General features: G+C 36.6%; 3 protein-coding genes across 4 annotated transcripts; 2 read left to right on the forward strand and 1 right to left on the reverse strand.

Annotated features, from left to right (window-relative positions):
• Positions 1-1,333: 1,333 nt before the first annotated feature.
• klhl18 (kelch-like family member 18) lies at positions 1,334-9,144 on the forward strand. Its single transcript, XM_043222099.1, has 10 exons — positions 1,334-1,535; positions 3,307-3,437; positions 3,537-3,677; positions 4,500-4,698; positions 4,820-4,980; positions 5,367-5,503; positions 5,590-5,812; positions 5,970-6,074; positions 7,024-7,135; positions 7,251-9,144. The coding sequence occupies exons 1-10, from the start codon at positions 1,401-1,403 to the stop codon at positions 7,635-7,637; spliced, it is 1,731 nt and encodes a 576-aa protein (XP_043078034.1). The 5' UTR covers positions 1,334-1,400; the 3' UTR covers positions 7,638-9,144.
• Positions 9,145-10,420: 1,276 nt separating this feature from the next.
• Positions 10,421-16,133, reverse strand: bfsp2 (beaded filament structural protein 2, phakinin). Its single transcript, XM_043217260.1, has 8 exons — positions 12,947-16,133; positions 12,178-12,260; positions 11,904-12,060; positions 11,655-11,816; positions 11,221-11,349; positions 10,906-11,138; positions 10,684-10,769; positions 10,421-10,581 (listed from the first exon to the last, which is right to left on the reverse strand). Exons 1-8 carry the CDS (start codon positions 13,373-13,375, stop codon positions 10,538-10,540), a joined length of 1,323 nt encoding a protein of 440 aa, XP_043073195.1. The 5' UTR covers positions 13,376-16,133; the 3' UTR covers positions 10,421-10,537.
• Positions 16,134-16,470: 337 nt separating this feature from the next.
• zgc:136930 (uncharacterized protein LOC563946 homolog) lies at positions 16,471-21,716 on the forward strand. 2 transcript variants are annotated; one of them, XM_043217249.1, is made up of 9 exons: positions 16,481-17,349; positions 17,524-17,584; positions 17,685-17,780; positions 18,001-18,180; positions 18,273-18,398; positions 19,190-19,410; positions 20,338-20,375; positions 21,387-21,419; positions 21,550-21,716. In XM_043217249.1, the coding sequence occupies exons 1-9, from the start codon at positions 16,721-16,723 to the stop codon at positions 21,591-21,593; spliced, it is 1,428 nt and encodes a 475-aa protein (XP_043073184.1). In that variant the 5' UTR covers positions 16,481-16,720; the 3' UTR covers positions 21,594-21,716. The 2 variants fall into 2 exon arrangements, with proteins under 2 accessions (XP_043073181.1, XP_043073184.1); XM_043217246.1 differs by lacking the exons at positions 21,387-21,419; positions 21,550-21,716 and adding an exon at positions 21,163-21,320 and having other exon boundaries at positions 16,471-17,349.
• The last annotated feature ends 1,234 nt before the right edge of the window (positions 21,717-22,950 follow it).

The following is a 22,950-nucleotide window of genomic DNA, read 5'->3' on the forward strand; positions in this document are numbered from 1 at the left end:
AAAATAATTGTTTGCCAGTTCTTCAAACCAAAGGGCATTTTTAAATGTAGTACAAATACACGTTTGATAAAAATATTTCTGCTTCTATTTTTCTATTTTATGATGAAATTCTGACTCTGAAATTTGGTTCATGCTTCACACAGCATGCCCTAAAAATGATTGTGAGACTAGTTAATTAAAAGTAAAATTACATCAATTTATACATACATAAAAAGGGAAGTTAATTCTAGGGTCTTGCATCATAAGTACAATGACCTTTAGACGTTCTTAAGAGTGTCTTAAGTGTCCAAAAACGTGTCCTGGGCTACTCACTGTATGTTTGTTGAGTATCTCAAACTCAACTGTAGTATGATCGAATTTGTTGCTAATGTGCCGGTCTTCAGCAACTCTTTAATGTTTTGTTTTTAATTAACGGAAATAAAAACACTCACTTTGTGCCGCATTATTACTGACCCTGAAAGTTTTATTTTTATCTGTTCTGCGCATTGTTTTGCTTTCTAAAAAGTTTTACTACAGTCAGGAGAATTCCTTGAAATCATATTCATTTTTGTTTCTTAGAAAAGCACTTCTACTAAATTCTCCCTGAGGTAACAGCTTTGAAAACCCTTTTTCCTGCCAGTTCATGCCTGCCAGAATGACTGTCTGTTCTCTGTTTATTTTTGTAAATAAAAAATTCATAGGAACGTTCAAACATCTGTTACTGGATATTTTGTGCCACCTGCTGGTAAAATCATGTAGTTACAAATTAATATCTAATAAAACACTAATATTTGACACATAATTAACCAACACGGGTACTTGTGTTGTTTTTGTGTGTTAAATCCTTATTATGAGTAAACAATGATTCGTTTATGCAACTCATCAAGTTCAAATGTCTATTAAACAATCATCTATCCACACTGGTTGCATACAGCCGTGTAGATGTGCTACTTTGATAATTAAAAATGATTAGTTTACAGTCGTATAGCCCAATTAAACGTTTTTTTACGTAATAATCAGATACTTGTGTAGTTGACCCTCTATTCTATAGTCCAAATATTTATAACTCAACTGTCCTTTGCTTAATACTAGTCACTACTAGCTAACTATTTGTCTTAAAAGGCTGAGCTATCTTTATATGGCAGAAATAGTAGCTTAGTATATTAGTATGCAGCCAGTATCTTGTTGTCACGTGGTTTTCTTTGAGGGACTGTAGTCTGGTCTGTAGTCTAAACTCAACCTAAGCCATGATGTACATGTGAATCACACAAATAAGACCGGTACATCCATATAAATCTGATTTGAGCTGTATATGACCCCTGCAGGATAGGAAACTGACACCGCCGGTGGAGGGCACTCAGTAATACAGCTGAACCTACGGCGTCTCGGTTTGGACAAAAAGTGTCGTTTCCAGTCCATCAATGACGATGGGTGACACGATTTTTGAAGAATTAGAAGATTTGATGCATTTTTCTGTCGCCGATTTGCCCGCTCGTGGATATGCAGTGATGGAGGAGATCCGACGACAAGGAAAACTGTGTGACGTTACCCTAAAAGTACTGCGCTTTTCTTTGTTAGGGTTAATTTGCTAGTGACATGCTAACCAAGTAGCACTGAGCTGTCAGCATTGGGAGAGGCTAGTGAAGTACAGACACTGTTAGCAGAAGGTAGACCTGTGTTCAGGCCTGTAAGCTTGTTTGTTAATGCGTGTCATTGGAGACAGCTTTTAAAACTGATTTGTGTATATTTTGTATCGGTTGTGAAGCTAGTTATTATTCTAGTGTTATTTAGTTAGCATGTGTAGCTAACATCCTCATCATCTGCACATGAGCAGTATATTATAAACCAGTAAACACGGAGGAGAAACAATCAATTCTACTTTTATTTCTATTATTATTTTAACTTGTAGATTTTTTTTTTTTTTTTTTTAAAAAAAACGACTTTGGGTTTAATTTATGGTCTGTTAAGAAGTTGTTACTTCCTTATGTTGAACTATATTGTCAAGCTGGGTTTAATAGGAACACATGTGACAGCCAATATAAGCAGCGCTTTTTGACTTTTTTTAAACAACAGTTTTTAGCTCTGCCATTTAGTGTTTTTTTATTGTTATTATAATTATTTTAGACTGACAAATTAGAATGAATGTGGGCTGCTTTTTGTAATATCGCCTGCTGTTTGTTATCAATTCTCTGATAAAAATATTTTCTAAAGAGTTTAACAGACTCGGATACAGAAAGCACATTAATACTTCTACAATCTGTATACAAAGTGAAGTCCTTCAGTGGCTCTCAACCTTTTTGACTCCAAGGGTCCCAGACAAATTTCGAAGGCAATGTACCCATGTAGACATATTTTGAGTACTTCTTTATTTACAAAACTAGGAAGTGATAATATGTTAAACGAACAAATTAGTGCAATAATTGGGACTAGGTGAAATTACAATAAATTGCAGTCTGTTACAAAAGTTTCAAGAACCTAATGTTCTTCATTACCAGTGAATTTATTTTTATTTTTTTTAATTACTGTTATCTGTGAGTCACGATAATGGGATATAACGTATTAACTCCTAAGTAGCAATTTCTACACAATAAGAATATTTGACATAACTATATATAACTTGACTTGATATAACTATATATATAAAAAATACACTTCTGTTACCTTTTGTAGGTCTAGATATTGCATTTTTGAAAAATCTCTCATGCAGGTTTTCCAAGACCAAATTTTTGGTAATAACATAACATAAACAAGAAATATAATGTCAGTTCACATTCATATTTTTATTCGTTTTAATCATTAAAAATGTAAAAATTTATGTGTATATATTTATGTGTGTGTGTATTATACAATATAAATGTAGCATATATTGTATAGTACATACATATACATATTGTATGTTTCATTATAGCACTGATAATGAAAGCTGTGCTCAGTCTCTGATCTGCTGCTGTGTTTTAACTGTTGCATCATCAGCCCTTTATGTGGGTCACAGAGAGCAATAATCCTCTTTATCTCTTTCACCTGATCTGCTGTATGCATGTCTTTGCTAACAGCTGGCTTGTAGGACATAAACTACAGATCATGCTGAGGATTATGGTGTTTTTTTTTCTAAGAGCGGGCAGGGCATTTGTAAATTCTATGGGTCTAGCTTCCAGTCATATCCACGTCCAGCTATTTTTAGTTGTACAAAACTGCTCATTTTACACATTGGCATTGAAAATTGTACTGATGGCACTTGATTAATTATCAACTTTGAACCGGGACATTCGTATGCGTATGTGAAATGATTTCTGATCAAGATTTGGGTATCTGTTTGTGTTTATGCAGGTAGGAGAGCACAAATTCAGTGCTCACCGAATAGTCCTTGCTGCTTCTATTCCATACTTCCATGCCATGTTCACCAATGACATGGTGGAATGCAAACAGGATGAAATTGTCATGCAGGGCATGGACCCCAGGTGAAGATACAAAAGGAACAATTGAGATCTGTAGACACGCTGTCTTTTGTTTGTGAATGTGCATTTACAAGTTTTTATCTCCTTTTTGCCTCTAAACAGTGCACTTGAAGCCCTAATAAACTTTGCCTACAACGGACACATAGCCATAGACCAGCAAAACGTCCAGGCCCTCCTGATAGGGGCCAGTTTCCTGCAGCTTCAAAATGTCAAAGATGCCTGCTGCACTTTTTTACAACAAAGGTAAAATTAAAATAACTAAAAAAAAGGTTCATTGGTCAGTGTTTTTTTCTAAAAGAAATTACTTTTAGAATGCATTAAAATTAATCAAAAGTGACTGTACAGACTTCTGTTTAAAAAAAAAAAAAAAGTCATTTTCAATTCAATTAAAGGTAACACTTTACAATAAGGTATAATTTTTATGTATTAATTAACATGAACAAACAATGAACACTACATTTATTATCCTTTTCATTAATCTTTGCTAATGTTTGTTAATAAAAATACATTGTTCATGGTTCTTGGTGAATTAACTAATTTTAACAAACAACTTGTGATTTTAATAATGCATCAGTAAATGCTGAAATAAACATGAACTAAGTTTAATAAATGCTGGTATTATTCATCTTAGTTCATGTTAACTGATGTAGTTAAGTAATGAACTATGAAATAACCAATGAACCTCATTTTAAAGTGTTACCCAATTAAATGACCAAGAATCATATTTTTACTCAAATATTTGCAAGAGATTTGTAAGAGATTACTGGTTCCTTAATTTTGAGAAATGTGTATAGTTTGTATAGATAGATACGATTAAATAATGATGATAAAATCACAAAATCACAATCGGGTGTATGTTTACCAAAAACAACTTACTATGGTTGCTAGTTCCACTGAATTTAATTGGTTACGACAGTTAAATTCAGTTAAATTCGGTGGAACTAGCAAAGCATACCAGACCATTAAAGTAATAAGTGTGACAGGCCTCTCTCAGGTTATGGTATTAAAGTGATTCGTTTCACATGCACAGAGGATCCATTGTTCCCACTTACTTCTAATTTACAGGTTGCATCCAAAGAATTGCCTTGGTGTACGGCAGTTTGCAGAAACCATGATGTGCACCACACTTTATGATGCAGCCAACAGCTTCGTTCACCAGCACTTTGTAGAGGTTTCCATGTCTGAGGAGTTCCTGACCCTTCGGCCGGAGGAGGTGCTTGAGCTTGTGGGCTGTGATGAGCTCAACGTCCAAGCAGAGGAGCAGGTACTACAGACATTGTAACGGCAAGAACGGATGTAGATATATCACACATTCGTGGCGTCGTAGTTTCGGGTATTTTCTTTTGACGCGAAAAAGAAAACCTGATCTTGTTTGTTGTTCGTAGGTTTTTGAGGCCGTACTTGCTTGGGTACGACATTCACGTGAAGACCGGGAGACACGGTTACCAGAGCTAATGTCCAAGACCCGTCTGCCTCTTTGTCGACCTCAGTTCCTTGCTGACCGAGTCCAACAAGATGAGCTTGTACGCTGCTGCCACAAATGCAGGCAAGTTACTTAGATCTTACATTTCCTTCTAAGATAACATATGACCCATAATTATATATAATAAATAATTTTGGTAAGACTTTTTACGGTTACATCTATAAGTTGCTTATTAGCATGCATATTGCTACAGTATTAGCCATTTATTAGTGCTAATTAAGCAAATATTATACACTTATTATACACTGCAAATTTTTAGAAAGCATATTTTCTACACACAATCTCTGAAGAGAGTTTTTGATTTTCATATCCAAATGTAGACAATAGTTTCATTATTAATAGTAATAATAAAGATAAACATTTTTAGAGATTGTAAGATTCTTAGCAATACTACTTGTGAATTTGGGATAAATCATTTTTGGAATGCATTTGAATTTTACTCCTAACAGGGACCTTGTTGATGAGGCTAAAGATTACCATCTGATGCCGGAGCGAAGGCCACACCTCCCAGCCTACAAGACCCGACAGAGATGTTGCACATCCATCGCAGGCTTAATCTATGCAGTTGGGGGCCTCAATAGTGCTGGTATCTATTTCTTCACACTGTCCTTTTAAAAATCTCATGTGCCAGTTACATTGTCAGGTTTTGTTGAGTCAATATTTTATGCACAGGTGACTCATTAAATGTCGTGGAAGTATTTGATCCAATTGGAAACTGTTGGGAGCGATGCCAGCCTATGAGCACAACCCGCAGTCGAGTGGGCGTTGCTGTCGTGAACGGGCTGCTTTATGCCATTGGTGGCTACGACGGCCAATCACGGCTTAGAACCGTCGAGGTTTACAACCCAGAAACTGACACATGGACCAAAGTTGCAAGCATGAATACTCAGCGCAGGTAGGAAATTCTAAAATTGTCGTATTTAATATTAATATTGATATTCTTTGAAAAGCTATTTAATTGTTCAGTGCAAACATTTTTTGTGCAAAGAGTTTTTGGTATATGTGGAATATATCTGATGCTTTTTTTTTCCCTTCTCTTGGTTCTGCATTAGCGCAATGGGAACAGTCGTAGTTGATGGGCATATATATGTGTGTGGTGGATATGATGGCAAATCCTCTCTGAATTCAGTCGAGTGCTATTCTCCAGAGACTGACAGGTAAGCTATACATTATTCAAATAAAATTCAGCTTTAATGTTGGGCTGTCATTTTACGTTAATTTGTACATCAAGTAATTAGGAAGGGAAAATATTTTGTTTAAAAAACGAAAAAGAACTTAAAATACATATATAATAACAATGTGGAGCAAGAATATAAGAATATCAAAAATGGTAATATTGAATAATACCTATTTAACATATGCTAACATGCATAATACACATTAAAATTCAGAATATAATAGTGTCCCCATCAGACTGATTTATATTGTAAAAGTGACCATTAATAATTAAAAAAAACCCTTTACATTAACATCATACAAATTAATTTCAAATCGTTACTTGTGATTATTATGATTATGTGGTTATACTTTCTAGATTGCAGAGACCGCCAACAACCTGGCAATTGTTGGTGCACACACAATACCAATTAAATGATTATTTAATCTCGGCCAAACTATATTTAATTCAGAAGATTGTATTACACTGTCTTCAATATTTGAGCAAATGCAAAGCGTAAATGCAATCTAATAAAATTGCTATTATTAAATAACGAAGCTGGTAAAATTATTTTTTTTCCTTTGGTAATGATTTGTTTTTCTGTTCCTAAATTTATTGCCAACTTACAACTTGGATTTATGGTTATATATCCTTTTTAATGTTACTTTTTATGTGTTTGAAATAAACGGATATGTAAAATGAAAGTATTAGTAACTGAATACTTGAAGAAGTTTCCGTATCAAATGCCATATATATTTGTATAATTTTTCTATGAATATATTCATATTTCACGTTTTAAATAAAGATGGGTTCAATAGCAAATTGGTTTCAGTGTTGGAAATCTTACAGCTCTGTTTTTCGTAAAAATACTAATAATAAACTATCCATTTAGGTTTCTTTGGAATCAGAATGCATCTGATTTCATGTGTTTATGTGTGTTTGTTTACCAGATGGACGATAGTTACAGAAATGAGCGCAAGCCGCAGTGCTGCTGGTGTTACTGTATTTGAAGGCAGAATATATGTCTCAGGTGGGCATGATGGTCTGCAAATATTCAACACGGTAAGTAAACATTATCATTTCAACAGGCTGCAGTTTGTACTTTTAAGCTACGAAATCTTACTGTATTTTGAAACTGTATAAATACAGTTTTGTTGTTTGATGTTTCTGCCACTAGGTGGAGTACTACAACCATCACACTGCATTATGGCACCCTGTCGCTCCAATGATAAACAAGCGCTGTCGTCACGGCGCTGCAGCCTTGGGCAGCAATCTGTACGTGGCAGGAGGTTACGACGGCTCTGCTTTCCTCAGTGGAGCAGAGGTGTACAGCTCCGTAGCGGATCAGTGGAGCCACTTAGTGGCCATGAACACTCGACGCAGCCGCATTTCTCTGGTGGCCAACTGTGGTCGACTCTATGCAGTGGGAGGTTATGACGGACAGTCCAATCTCAGCTCTATGGAAATGTATGACCCAGAAACGAACCGCTGGACATTTATGGCACCGATGGTTTGCCACGAAGGTGGGGTAGGGGTGGGCTGTATACCCTTACAGCCTGCTTAACGCCACAATCTCCCTCAGCCCATAAGGACATTTCAATTATTTAAAAAAAACAGGTTTTTGTACTCTGTGGTCAAACTAAATGCATTCATGACCCTTAGTTAACATGTTTGTATCGGAGGTACTATTATTCAGGCTTTTGTTTTTTTACAAAAGCCTGAAGCAGATATGCCAGTACACCTTTAATGGTGATCTAATCCTGTGTTTTTGACAACCAAATGTAGAATTCATACATACTTTGAAAACATTTACAGGAAATGGGGCACGCTTCTGCTAAAAAGCACACTTTTGCACTGTTATCAGGTAGTGTGTGTTGTGGGCCCATTAAAGCATCGGTTTTTGGGGAATATCATCATATATACATATAAATTTGTAATTTTGTTCCTCTAAACTGGAAGCCAATTTAGATTTCTAGACAGGTGAAAGTTAACCACTGTTAACCCATGCCATAATTGGGAGAGTATAATCAAGAAGGTATGATTAATAAGGATAAACTTGTTTTTAATTATTTTATCAAGAATATTTCTTATTTAGAAGTACTTATCTTAATGTATTTGGGATATTAATGGAAATTTAATGTGAGCAACCGACCTCTTATGTGTCTGTGCAAAACATCTGCTAGATGTGCCATGAACGTACACTTTACATGGGACTGTTTTTTGATTTCACCACTTTATTGACTTGAATTCTCTTACATTTGAAAGAAAACGTCAATCTTTAGCAATTTGGGGATGACCGATCACCAGCTCTGTATTCCTGGACCCATCCAGTCCCACATGTTGCTTTTACTTTTTTCAATTTTCCTTTGTGTTTTTGAGAACCAGCACACATAACCAGGGAGAGTGAAAGTGATGTAGGGCTCATGTGCTTTCAGGATTATTCACTATAGTGGCTTCACATCCTCTTATTGAAGTATGAGTGTCGAAGACTTAAATGGAGCACGTTTTGTGCAAAAAAAAATCCAAATTATGTTTTATGACTCTGTAGGAGTATACATTTTCAACTCGATGCTTTTAATTTCAAATAACACATCTGAAATTAGATTTACTGACTGTGAATTTTTTTTTTACACGGTTTATATTTTTCTTCTCATGCTACCAATACTGCATTTCTCTGCTGATTATATTTTTTTTGATTTTATTTTGTATTAACTTCCGATTGTGATGCAGTATTTCTAATTTTAATTTATTAGTAGCTGTATTTTCTTTCCTCTTTTTATAGCATCGCACATGGTAGTTGGTCACATAAATGAGAATCAAGTTTACGTTTTACAGAAATCTAATATATATATGGATCACATTTCTGTATGTGTTTGAATATATTCCTCGGCTACCTCCGTTTGAGATGGGAGAGCTCAACAGGGACAAATATCAAGTCTGCCGCCCTGTTACCTTTTAAAACATTTCCATTAAACCTGAAGGAACGGCATTATTGAGATCTTTTGTGTGGGACTAAAATACTCTTTTTCACGTAATTCCTAAATGTCTTAAATAAACTTTGATTTTAAGGACACAATGCCGCCCTGTGCCGTAATTTTCTCTGTGACGCACAACAGCTTCGGGTCCCACCCTTTGAGTGGTGTTTTAATTGAACAGGCGCTTGTCTGTTGAACGTTAGTCTGAGACTGAAGATGACCGGGAACGTGAAAAGAGCCCTGCTGCTGTTGCTGCTCATCTCCGTGCTGAACTTCTCAGCTGCTTTTCCTATGGAGCCACTACAAAAGGTATAAGAAATATTTTTTAAAAACAATATATATATATATATATATATATATATATATATATATATATATATATATATATATATATATATATATATATATAATTACAACTGTCTGGTACTGAAAACGCTAACTGTGACTGATGTGATGTATTGTTTTTTATTTTACAGACACCTGTACTGATCCAACCATCAGATCCACAGCCGTCAGAAAGTGTAACGCTAGGAAACTCACAGGTGAGAAGAGTGTTTATGATGTGACATAATCAGACTTGTTTGTTTGTATGTGGAATATTAAGCTGTGTTGATGTTCGTAGGACGTGGGGGTCAGCAGTCTTGGATTTCGTCTGAAAAGAGCCAGTTCTGCTAACACAAAGAAACCGGCCCGTTACTGTGCTGGGTGCTTCTCTGTCATTGGTGACCCAACGAGACCAGAGAAATGAAATCTGCTGAATGAATAACCCTAAATATGAATATGTTTTAGTTTCTGTTGGAAATCTTTTTTTTATCTATATTTTAAGTATACTATTCTAGACTTTCTCTTCTAAAAATGTTGCATGACTGCACTTTTTTTTTTTTAATATTCAATAAATTTTCAGTAAAATTAGTTTAAATGTGTGACTGTTTTTGTTTAAAATATGGTTTTGTTTTTGTACCAGAAATGTCAGTCACCTATTGACTTTTGCTATAGCATTGAGCTTTTTTCACTCATGTGTTCGGTAAACTTGCTATTTGAGGATTTCCTAAACAAAGAAATGATAGTTCAGAACGATAACATGGATTTGAAGTAACGTCTAAGTGGCTGTTTCATAGACATGTCATTATAACCGCAAGGTGTTATTATCGTGTTAAGGAGCTTCAGTTTTGACCGTAGTCAATTATTCGTATTTCCCACTCTATCATTTATGGCTTTGCTACCCGTGGGAGTAAAATAGGATATAGGCACATAGGATGAGAATGTGGAATCATAGAGGACAGTGTCAAACAACCGGGTAGCCTTTGTATATAAAGTCTTAGCTAAACGCTCAATGAAAATCGGCATTGTGTGACTGCATATTTTTATTGCCTTATATTTTTATTTATTTCTAACCTGCACGGTAATCATGTAGTATATAGATGGTGTAAATTACAAGCGAGGAGAAACAAATGAAAATCAAGCTTTTTGCAAAGATTAATAAAATATGTCATTCCAGCTTTCTTTCTTCTGGAGCACCAGGAGCATTAGAACCTGACAAAAAACATCGAAACATGTTTAATCTTAACATTAAGCCTATTATTCATAATACAATAAATAAATTTGAATACAATATTCTGTAGATGGAAACAGTACCTTCAGCCTGTGGACTGCTTTGTAGCTGAGATGTGGAAGGTGTGGGATCAGTTCGTCCCTCTGGGACTGAAGAACCGCCGGGGAACCTGCAGTACAGAAGAACATTGTGATTATCTGAGAGATCGATCGGGGATCACAGAAACTGAAACTAGAGAGGATTTCTAAGAATTCGAGTTTTTTGATGAATGGCGAGTTTTTCCGTAATAAACCGATTAGCCTTACGTTGAGCAGAATCTGCTTTCCTCTCCATCCAGGATTCCATGATATGTTCCGATCTCCATCTCCAGCTTCATCTTGTTGTTGAGTAAGGTTTCATAGTCACGGCGCTGCTGCTCGATGTCCCCGCGAACGTCGTTGAGCTCAGCCTCCAGCTTTCCGATAACAGATCCCAAATTTTGGAGCTCAATGTCATGCCAGTGCTTGGCATCACTAAGGGCGTTCTCCAGGCCTCGTTTCTGCAGGGATCATGCATAGTTCAGTCTAGGGTATTGAATACTGTTGCGCTTTATGATCTTTGCTTAGAGAAGGTTGTCCTACCAGAGCTCTAATAGATTCGGTTTCGGCCTGCAGACTCTGAATCTTGCACCCAGCATCGTTGCACTCAGTCTTCAGACTCTCGAGCTCCTCTTCCTCTTGACTCAACTTACTGTTCACACTGCCAGTTTGCTAGACAGTCACAGAAATACAATATAGAAATATTCTTGTGAAATATTATTATTCAAGGTAACAGTAGTATTTTCATATTTTTTTAAAATGTAATCTACTCCTGATGGTACAAACTTGATTTCAGCTGTCATTAAAAATAATTCTAATATGCTGATTAATTAATTAATTAATAAAAACTGTTAGTTCCTGATACCTACTGCATTAAATGTGAGATGAAATTATACAGTGGGTCAATGTGTAAAAATATTTGGCCACAGGAAGATATAAACAGAATCGACTCTAAGGGCTTATGTTTTATGGATTACCTTGCACTCAAGGTAGTCATCAGTCTCAGCACGGTTCTTCTCAATGATCTTCTCCCAGTGGGAGCGGATAAAAGCTAGAATCTGGTCCAGGCTGGTCTCAGTGGGAGCATCTGGCTCATCAACCTCACGGCCGGATATCTGCTTATAGAGCATTTTAACATCCTAAAAGAAGAGCAAAAGATGATTAATTTACCACTGAAACATCTCCATCAAGAATAGACCTCTGTTGTCGAGCTGGTCTTATCTTACCTCGATGTGATTTTCCTCCAGATTCATCAGCTCATTCTTCATACTTTCAATCTCATTCTCCAGGTCCGTTCCGGTCAGGTTTGCTTCATCAATGACTTTGTACAGAGAGTTAATTTCCTCTTCCACAGCTTTACGGAACGGCTGCTCATTCTCATACCTACACAATTATGCATAGAAACACACTATATACCATTTGATGGACATCTGCTAATGCAGATAAAAGCAGTTGATTATGATTCAAATCTCTGTTGCTCTGTTTTAATCACACTCACACCTGTCTTTAAAGTCCTCTGCATTGGCTTGAACATTCTCAGTCTGCAGCATAAGTCGAGCATTGTCCAGGATAGCCTCACTGACCTGAGAGAAAGAAGAAATATGTTAGCTTTCACACCTGTAAATATGAGCATATATTTTATATAGATGAAGAATAATTTAGAATATTAAATTATTAAACTTCGTTATTTATTATAAGTCTTAAGTAGCATGTGCATATTTAACCAAAAATACACTGTATGGGTCAAAATGATTGTTTTTTCTTTTATTTCAAAAATGTTTCATGAAGATATTTTGTAAATTTACTACCATAAATATATTAAAACATAATTTTGATTAGTAGTATGCATTGCTATGGACTTCCTTTGGACAGCTATCATAATAATACATACATCAAGCTAATTTATTCAGATTATTTATACTTTTCAAAATTCGAAAAACTGACCCTTATGACTGGTTTTGTGGTCCAGGGTCTTTGAAACTTATCTTTGATAAAGTTTATTGTATGTGACCCTGGACCACAAAAAAAGGAAAGAAAACATACTAATGGGATGACAAAAACTAAAGTGAAGATATATTGTATTTGTTAAATGTATGTTTAAATCAAAAATTGATAGAAGTGAGCTTCATTTAGGATAGAGATAGAGAATAAACTTACGATAGATTTAGTTTTATCTTTATCCTAGACCTTTATCTTAAAGAAAAAAAACTAATTCTGTATGATCCCTATGTTTTATGTATTAATCCAACCCTGTCAAACATCATTCTACCTGCATATAAACATCCTCCCAGTCTTGTTTCAGGCCAGTCCATTTCCCTGCACTGACGGCTTTACGTTCCAAGCAGTGTCTGATCTGTTCCTCCAGCTGTTGGTTCAGTTGCTCCAAAGCGTGAACTTTATCGCGGTACTCCAGGAGGCACGTATTGAGGCTGTCGAAGCCAAACTGGTGGCCTCGATCTCTGGGCTGGGTCACCACAGGAGCACTGGTGCTTCTAAGGCCGTGCAGAAACACGCTGCTGATGCCCAGAGCTCTGCGGGACACGCGTGCACCCAGGCTGCTGGTTCCTCCGGTGGGAGCCATGCCTACAAACACTCCCCGAGGTGCAGCGGTGCTTGCTGCACTAATACGGCCCACGCCGCTGGGCCGCTCTGAAGCAGCCTGGCCCAGGAAGGAGGATCGGCGTCGCGGCAGAGGCATTCCTGTCCTGATGCTTTTTAAGTGACAGGCCACTATCAGTCCATAGACATGACCACAATGCAAGAGTAAATATCCACTGACCTCCCCTCAGCTAAACAGCAACAGCTAAGAGCGCATGCCTCTTTATGGTGGCCTGGCCTTCTGGAAAGCAGCCTCTTTGTTTTTAGGACTATTGTGACAGAGACCTGGTGATGCTGGTCACTGCTCTTTGTTCTTCACCGTTAGGCAGTTTTCGGCTGCCTCAGCACAGTGGTCTTCTCAGGAAAGCTCTATGTATGCCCCTCTCAGTACGTATGACTATGTTTGACAATGACAGTGTGGAAACTAAACTATCATCACAATGACCCAAGAGAGCATTTTTGTGTGTGTTGCACATAAGAGTGTTATACAGAATGCATACAAAATGTTATGCCACCAACATTAAATGTGGACAAATAGAGAAAGAAAGAGTTAATTGTTTCACAAGATGATTTTGCATTTGATAAGTAATCTTCACCATATCTTCCGGTGGCAAACAGAGAAGCTGTTTCCCATGAGAAAGCAATTCGGCTGTTTTTAATCACAGGCACAAAAATGTGCATTTATAAAATCAGCAATGAGGCTATAAACAGTGTGTGGTTGACTTTTTTTGTTTACCCACGGCAACCTAACTTGAAAGAAAGTAACATTCATTTTGTTGATGATGTCGTTTTTTTTACAGGTTGCTAAATGTGAAAATGAAAAGTTAAAACACTTTTGTTGTTGTGGCATGTTGGTTAGAGCTTATACTCATGTAAGTAGATGTGTGTATTTGTCTCTTTATATATACAACAGTTTGTCGTCAAAGCTGATCGACAGAGAGACATTTCATAAGCACTGACTGGACTGAATTACTTATTATTACTTACTACTGAAATACTATTTATAGGCTTACTACTGTTTCTTAAATTTACATGAAGACAGTAGTATGCTAGTAGCATGCAGTCCAGCAGCACTGGGGCTTTTCCAGTATGTGTATTAGTTGATAATTGGGAAATCTTTATTGGTTTATATTAAAATTGACAGATCAAATCATGCTATAGGGTCCAGTGCTGTAGGGTCCAGTCAGAATATGACTGATTCATAACTGACTGTCACTGGTTACTAAAATGGCCTGAGGCTTTGTTCAAAGCAGCTGCAATATTACATAAGAGATTATGCTCCACATATCTTTAAAATAACATTAGGTAAATTCAGGGGCTTTCAGGATCTACTGTATGAAACCGAAATTGCATAAAAAACAAAACTATGTAACCCAAAATCAATTTTGGTTTCATATTTGTTTCTCGTAGCAGAGAGCTCTTAAAATATGTTGTTCAATAGGGGCCCTTTGAACTACTAAGGAACCGTATGATACTTTTTGTCTTCCTTCTAAGTTCGTCACCAAAGTTTTTCTGGTTATTTCTGCATTCTAAATAAATGTGCTCTTTTATTGTAAACAAAGGCAGATTAAATTAACCTTTGAGCTTGTATCAAAATAATCAGTAATGGAATAAAACCTCTTCCTCTAAATAATCCCGGCAGAAGGGCAATGTACATTTCATACTGATAAGGCATTCAAAGAAATTAAAAAATGTGTCACATTTTTCCACTGGACTAGAGACAATTCCTCATCTGACAGGAAAAACTACAGTGTGATTTCCCCTTCTGCTTCCCTGTCATTTATTGTTTAGGGGATTTTGTACGTGACATTGATATCAATGTCTGATTTGGAGTCTTTACATTCTAATCTAATACTGAATGATTTTTTTTTTTTTTTTTTTTTTTTAAGAGCACGTTCTTTAAAACATTTGAGTTGTCAAATGATGCTAGTCAATTTTTCTCTCAGAATTAAAATTTTATATTTTAATTTCTTTAATGTCAATCTCATATGTAGCAGCTGTGTATAATCATGCCACAGGCATGTCATTAGTTCGCAAAATGAATGAAGGTATGCTTCACCTGCCATCAGAACAGGCACAAACCTATCAGTAGAGTCTGCCCTTGAGACTTTCAAGACCAAGCAGATGTCTGTTAGATTCCACTTTTTATTAATGTTACTGATACCAAGAATTGACCTTATGCAAGAGATCTATAATAACACAGTTACATAAAGGCTGGCATTGACAGATTTAATCTAAAATCGCCTAGTGTGTCTCTAAAGTAAGGTTTTTTAGCTTTGTTTTCTTTTGTCTCCTAGCAACACGCCACATGTTTCTGTGTGAGTTTGTGGCGTGTGATTCTCAGTAATTTAGGCTGATGATACACAGTGCAACTTTTTGAGCAATGTTGCCATCAACGGGCAACCAGGTGAGAGACAGCAGGGCACACGACTGATCTAAAGTATCCCATTCCAATGAGAAAAGTGTCCAAACAACACTGCAAAAAAACTGTTGTGTTTTCTCTGTAAAGTGATGTTTTTTTCTGTAAAAAAAAAGTGTTTATAATAATAAGTGTTATAAAATCTGTTCAGATTTTCAGATCTAAATTCAATGTAAATTTTACATTTTCAAGAGTACCACGATATGCAGGCTCCTGCATTCCTCTGTTTATAATCAAGGTGCAGAACATGCATGTTCTATGTCATCAGCAGCAGCACACCTATACATTTTGGTATTATTGACGTAAAACATAAAGGTTCATGTTCTAGGATTCACACAACAATAAATATGAATCTGGTAAAGATCCTAGATAGTATCTTTAAAGATGGAGTGGTAATTTTGGTAACCTATTTGTTGCTTATTAGCATGCATATACTTCTAATCTAATGTGTATATTTTATTTCACTTATATTTTAATTTACAGAAGTTATTTTGTAATAGATTTTGTTTTAGATAAATAATATAAATAATAACACTGCATTGCATTTTTGTGGAACGTTATGCTTTAAATCATAACGTTTTCGGTGCTCAAATAAGTGATTGGCTCAAAAGCAGATTTTTAACCTGTTTGAAAAACATTTTTGTGCAATCATTCAGAAGAGATGAACTTCATTTCAAAAATCTAATGTGGATTTTTTTTTAGGATTATATCTTAGTATTTAATAAGGTAAATGTGTGATATTAATCATTCAGTTTTCACTGAAATACACCATTTAGATTGAAGACCCATCCTAGTAGGTAAATGTGCCTGCAGGTCAGAATATTTTGAGATTTAACAGACAACCGACGCCAATGCCTCTCCAACAAGACAAGTTACAGCTTATTCTGTCTTTGTGAAGTGTCTCATTTTGCACTGCCCTCCCTCCTTTAAGAGTATTTAAATGGCGAACATTAATCTCTCGCCCTGCCTGCACTCTCTACTCGGTTCAGACTCTGATCCTTCAGTGCTCATCCCTAGCTGTTCACCATGGCTTTGTCAATTTCCTTGGCCTCTTCCAGGATGTCTGGAGGTTATGGAGGGTTTGGTGCAAGTGGTGGAGGAAGACTGAGTTTGGGGCTCGGGGGTGGCGCTGGCTTAGGTCTTGGGCTAGGAGGTGGACTGGGCCTTGGAGCTGGTGGAGGTCTCGGCCTTGGGCTTGGTGGAGGTGCAGGAGCAGGTGCAGGATTGGCACTGGGTGGAGGTGGAGGCGGTGCACTGGTTGCCAGTCCTGCATTTGCAATGGGTCGTGCCGTTGCTGCAAGAGGACTCGGTGGAAGCGCCGCGCTCGCTGCCGGACCTGCATCAGGTGTCGCTGTGGCCCCGATACTTTCCAGGGCAGCTGAGAAGCACACGCTCTCTGGGCTGAATGACCGCTTCTCCACATACATGACCAAAGTACGGGCGCTACAGCAGGAGAATGCAGCTCTGGAGGCCAAGCTGTCCCAGCTGACCGGGGGGACGGATGTGTCCCAAGAGTCATCTGTGACTGCCACGGTGGAGTATGAGGCCCAGCTGAGCGAATATCGCAGCACACTGGAAACTCTCACCATCGACACTGTCAGACTGGAGATTGAGCTGGACAATGTTCGTGGAACTGCCCATGAACTGAAGGCTAAGTGAGTGCTACAGACATCTCTTTTTAATGATATCAGAGCATTACATATTAGGATACAATAATAATAAAAACATTTTATGTTATATTGTTATATGTTTATATTAATAACATGTTATTCTTTTTTTTTTTTTTAAACGAGACAGCATATAGAAATAACACTTATTTTTCCTCTAAGGCTTGACTTTGAACAAGGAGTGAAGTTTCAACTTGAGTCTGACATTGCTGCCATGAAAAAGGTGAGAAGAAGGACATTCTTTTATCTGTTATTGACTTTTCATTTGTTGTTCGTAGGCAACTAAAAAACTTTGACCACCCATGTCGTTATTGCCTTTTTAGGACATAGAATTGGCCTCTGACCTAAGAATTGATTTGGATGCCAAATATTCCAGCCTGAAAAATGAACTGGACTTTGTCAGCAAAACACAAGAGGAGGTACAAATTTAAGATATGTGTTAATTAAATCTGAAATGCATGCATGGAGTAATCAAGATAATGGATATTAATAATGTGTAATAAAATAATGTAATAATGTATCCACCTTTTTCTTGATGTAAAAATGGGCGTGGCCACTTGTACATTCTATAAGTATAGTTTCAAGTACCTTATTATATGCTTAATATGTTATACTAATTTGTTGTATCTGTCACTGAAGGAACTGTCATCTTTGCAATCTAAACTGGGCACAACAACAATGGACACTTCAGTCTCAATGATTGAAGTAGACACTGGGAAGTCCTTTGACATCTCTACCGCTCTCAACAAGATGCGAATGGAATATGAGAAATCTGTACAGCAACACAGAGAGGAGGCTGAGGCGTATTACAAACTCAAGGTCTGCATGCAGGAAGTGCTCACATTGTCTAAACATTTGAGAATTTTAGCATTCCAACTAATAGATTCTTTTCTATCTATTTTTGAATCTAGATGGATGAGATTCAGACAGCCAATGCCAAAAACACAGAGGCCGTGTCATCGACTAAAGTTGAGATCACAACAGCCAGGAAAGAGCTGCAGACACTGAATTTAGAGCTTCAAGGGCTTGTGGCTGCAGTAAGTGTTTGACTTCTTAAATTATGAATTTTGAGATGCAGCAGATATTGGTCAAAGCCTGACTCTTTTGACAGAGATGAAATGGATTAATAATCAAGGTATTTTCAGCAGTGTTCAGGTGGAAAATGTGCTCAACAGTAGCAGTTCCCTTGAGAAACAGTGTTCGTCAGCAGTGTGAAACGCTTCAGTGCAGGTTCTCAGCAAGTAATAAACATCTCTTGAATAAATCACAGCTGTCTGAGACAGGAAACAAATGACATAGGAAGTGGTTTATTGATCTCAGCCGTTTCATATTGGCTGCAAAAGCCCCAATGCCACAAAAGATGTTAAGTTGCTGCAGAAGAACTAATTTCCCAGACAGCTCAATGTTTTCTGACATCATTTACAATAAATAGTGCCTAAATGAAAGAGATATCAAAATGCTGAAGAATTAGGTGGAGTTTTTTGGCACTTTTTGTGAAGCTGTATTGTAAAGTTGTTAAATTATTCTTGGGAAAAATAATAAAACCATTCTCAAAGCCTGAGTTTGACGTGTTCCTAAGTCAGCATATTTAGTTGACCCTGGAACAACATTTTAATCCAAAAAATGAAGTCTTGACCATATGTAAACTTAACCTTATCCTTGAGTAATGCCTAAAATCAGATTAAATGATAATTGAATGGTACTGATGTACTAGCACCAAACACTGATTGTAAGCCTAAACTTCACAAAAACTGTAAAATGGTTCTTCAAATCAAATCGGCAAGGATGTTAAAAGGTTTTTACAGGAGATTGTTGTTCACATTTTCAGAACATGACTCTGGAGCAGAGTTTAGCAGAGGCCCAGGCCCAGTCCAGCGTGGGTGTTGCTGAATACCAGGCACAGATCGCTAGCCTCACATCCGCCATTGAGGTGGCTAAAGCAGATCTCCACAAACAGATCCTGGCCTACCAAGAGCTGCTGGACATCAAACTCGCCCTGGACGTTGAGATCTCCACCTACAGAAAATTGCTGGAAGGAGATGACTTCAAGTAACTATGTCATAATCGTATGGGTTGTTCACGGATAACATGATTTATTTAAAAACAGAAATTTAGGTTAAAATATAACTACATAATTTTATAGTACAACTGTTTAGATTTTTTGGAAATTACTATTTGGAGTATTGGAAATTAAGAAAGCCATCTGATATATGCACATAAACACGTGGATAAAAGGTTATAATAATTTCTAATAATTTTATTATTAAAATAATAATAAAATAATAAACAATAAATTGCCTATTCGATTGTTTATACCTCCCCCTTTACAATAATGCAAAAACAATAATTCCTGTGGTACAGTGTGAGAAAAAAAAGCTACATTAATGTTCAATGTTTTGTTTTTGATAAGGTTAGAAAAACTTGCCTCACAATGGGAAGATTGTTTCAGAAGATGCTCCAAAATATTTCACTGTGCTCCTAAAGTAATGATGCTTACATTATCACATGAACAGATTCTACACAATGTTAAATAAGTTTAAGGTTATTATAGATTATGGAGATTGTTTTAAATACATTTACATGTATACATCAAAAAGCTAGAGTCACCACAGTGAATTATGGCCATTTCCACCAGTGAGTACAAGTAATCCATTACCATAGTTTACAATTACTTTAAGTAGTATCTTAACACACTTAACAGCTACCTTTATATAGTTAGGGAAGATAAACATAAATCAATTACCTTTAGATTTGTACTGTTAGTTGCAATTTCTCTCTCTCTCTCTCTCTCTCTCTCTCTCTCTCTCTCTCTCTCTCTCTCTTTCTCTCTGTGTATATATATATATGTGTGTGTGTGTATATATACATACATACATATATATATATATATATATATATATATATATATATATATATATATATATATATATATATATATATATATATTTCATCATTACTTTCACTTGTCACTTTCAGGGTGCCTGAGTTTACGGAGTCATCCTACACTTTTTCAGGTGAGAGCTGCTTTTGTAAGTTTCAATGTCTGTGACTGAATGGAAACTAAAAGCTTGTGCCAGTTTAACAAATCGAAAGGAAATAAAGTGATGGTATCAAAAGCATTAGGGACAGTCATCAGGGAGTTTCCTGAATGCTTTGGAAAGCTTTTGTGGTCAGACCGTTGTCTCTTATTGAAAGTTTTCTGTTAATCGCAAAACATTTGAGCATTCACTGTATGACTGTTCAAATCAGCAGAATATATCTGTTGGTACAGCTTTGAGTTCTCCCTACTGCCTGAGATATCAGAGATAGATGATCAAAGTTGCACTATTCTGTCACCATTTACACACCCTTATGTCATTCCAAATCCCCCATGACGTTCTTTTCTTCTGTGGAATAGACAATGAAATGTTGCAAATGTGCATTAGTATCATTAAGTGATAAGCGGCCACAGTCTTCATTCGCTTTCATCATATTAAAAAGATTATCCAAAATGTGCTTTAAAATTCACTATTGTATTCCATGGAATTGGGAAAGTAATGATTTAAAAACATCCTACATATATGAAACTTGGCTTTGACGTGACAGCAGATGATCGTTCTGTTTTCCCTTTTTATACACATGATGGAATGACACAATTGTTGACATCTGGATTTTGCCAGTTCAGCTAAAGTGGAAATCTGTGGTTTTTATGTGGTAAACAGCGTGTTATAAACAGCACCATAGGATGTATTATAGTTTTGATCATAGGCATTCCTATTGAATGGTAAAGTCCGGGGGCATTTGCGCTTTTCCGTCCTGTAGGGAGGGCCCTGCCCCACACCAGCACCCCCCAGGACTCCCCCCATAACCCTGCCCCAAAGGACATACAAACTAGATACATCCTGACAGGCAAGTTTCACGAAGGCAGTGTAGGACAGAAACTGCTTCAGGTTTATTATTATTAGTGCTCATCCCTTGTCTTTTCTCTCTCTGTTTATTACTGTGTCTGTCTTTTCTTTCCATTGTCCCTTTTTCTCTACCATCAGCTGGGCAAATAAAGGTCAAAGAAATTATTACAGGTACATGCGCAATCATTTCAACCGTTTGATTTGAAGTGAAATTTTGTTTTTGGAGTTTTGAAATGGCCTTGCATTCACCATGTGACTTGAACAATGCCAGCATGTGACTTCCCTCATCTTTCCTAAACAGAGACATCAGTCATCTCCGATGCAGATGATACTGAATCCTCTTGAATGCTGAGATGCATCCAGTCAATGCATCCTTGATGAATGCAGACCCCCAGCCCAAATGTGAGGAATCCCATCCTTTTTTCTCCAATAAAGCTGCATTATGGATGAAATATTGTGTTTAATTTTTTTCTCAATATATAATGCTAAGGCATCCTCCATTCATTTACTGCAAAAAATTCGCCTCATTCACATAAAAAACGAATATCCACAAAAGCATTGCCAGATTCCTCTTTGGAGTCATCTGAATGAACAAAACTGTACTTATCAAACTTTTCAACAACACATATGAGAGAGACTGTTTAAGATAAAACTGTATGAGAGAGTACAGTTGCGGTGGTGAATACATTTGATGTTTCACTGGTTAGGTATATTAGGTGCCTAAACGGACACATTAATGGTAAAATTCAAAGTTCTTTCTTTTAACTTAGAAACTTTAGTTAAGCATGTCTTCATAGCACAAATACAAAAAGAGCATAGAAAATAAAAATGCTCTGTCATTTACTCATCCTCAAGTCGATCCAAACCTGTATGATATTTTTGTCTTATTTTGAACACAAAACAAGATATTAAGAAGAATGTTGGTAACCAAACATGGTAGCCGCTGACTTCCATAGAAATACTATAGATGTCAATGTCAACAATTCTCTTCTGTGTTGAGCAAGGGACTTAAACTTTTGGGTGAATTTTACAGTAGTGTTTACTTGTAGTATTAGGTTGTGCTGTCTGCACTTGTTGGATGAAGTAGCTCTTTACTACATTGTTGCTACTGAAAATGTATTTAAGTACTGCTACTTCAGTTTCTCCCCACCAATCATCTTTCTACAATTTTAGTTGTTTAGTTTTGTAGTAATACAGTTACTGGTGTACCACGTCTTCTTTACATACAACGTTGCTATAAACTTCTTTTATAGTCGCTTTCAGACAATTGTTAGAAGATTTCATGTTTGCTCTATTGAGAAAATTGAGGAAGTCACGCTTTGTGAAATCACGCTTCCATCGTGTCATTTGTTTTTCTCACTTTTTTTCTGTTTTAATTTTTCACTTTACCACTGTGATGCCACAGGGCTCATGATATTGATCAAAACATGTGACTTAGAAGAGTATAATGGAAGGACATTCAAACAAACTAAGAAATGTACACCTCAACTTAACCTTACGGTAGAGCACAGAGTTAGAAAAACTAAATGAGTGGAAGACTACAACTAACTAAGCATGGCAGCTACAAACAAGCAGCCAGCAAGCAACCTGAAATCTTTTTTTTGTCATTGCATATGTCACATAATAGTATTAAAATGCAATTTTCAGTTTCTGCAAAGTATACAAGTGAAATAATAAATCCTTCAAACTCAAACAACAAGCA

This window comes from Puntigrus tetrazona, chromosome 2 (assembly GCF_018831695.1).
Source record: "Puntigrus tetrazona isolate hp1 chromosome 2, ASM1883169v1, whole genome shotgun sequence".
Lineage (NCBI taxonomy): Eukaryota > Metazoa > Chordata > Actinopteri > Cypriniformes > Cyprinidae > Puntigrus > Puntigrus tetrazona.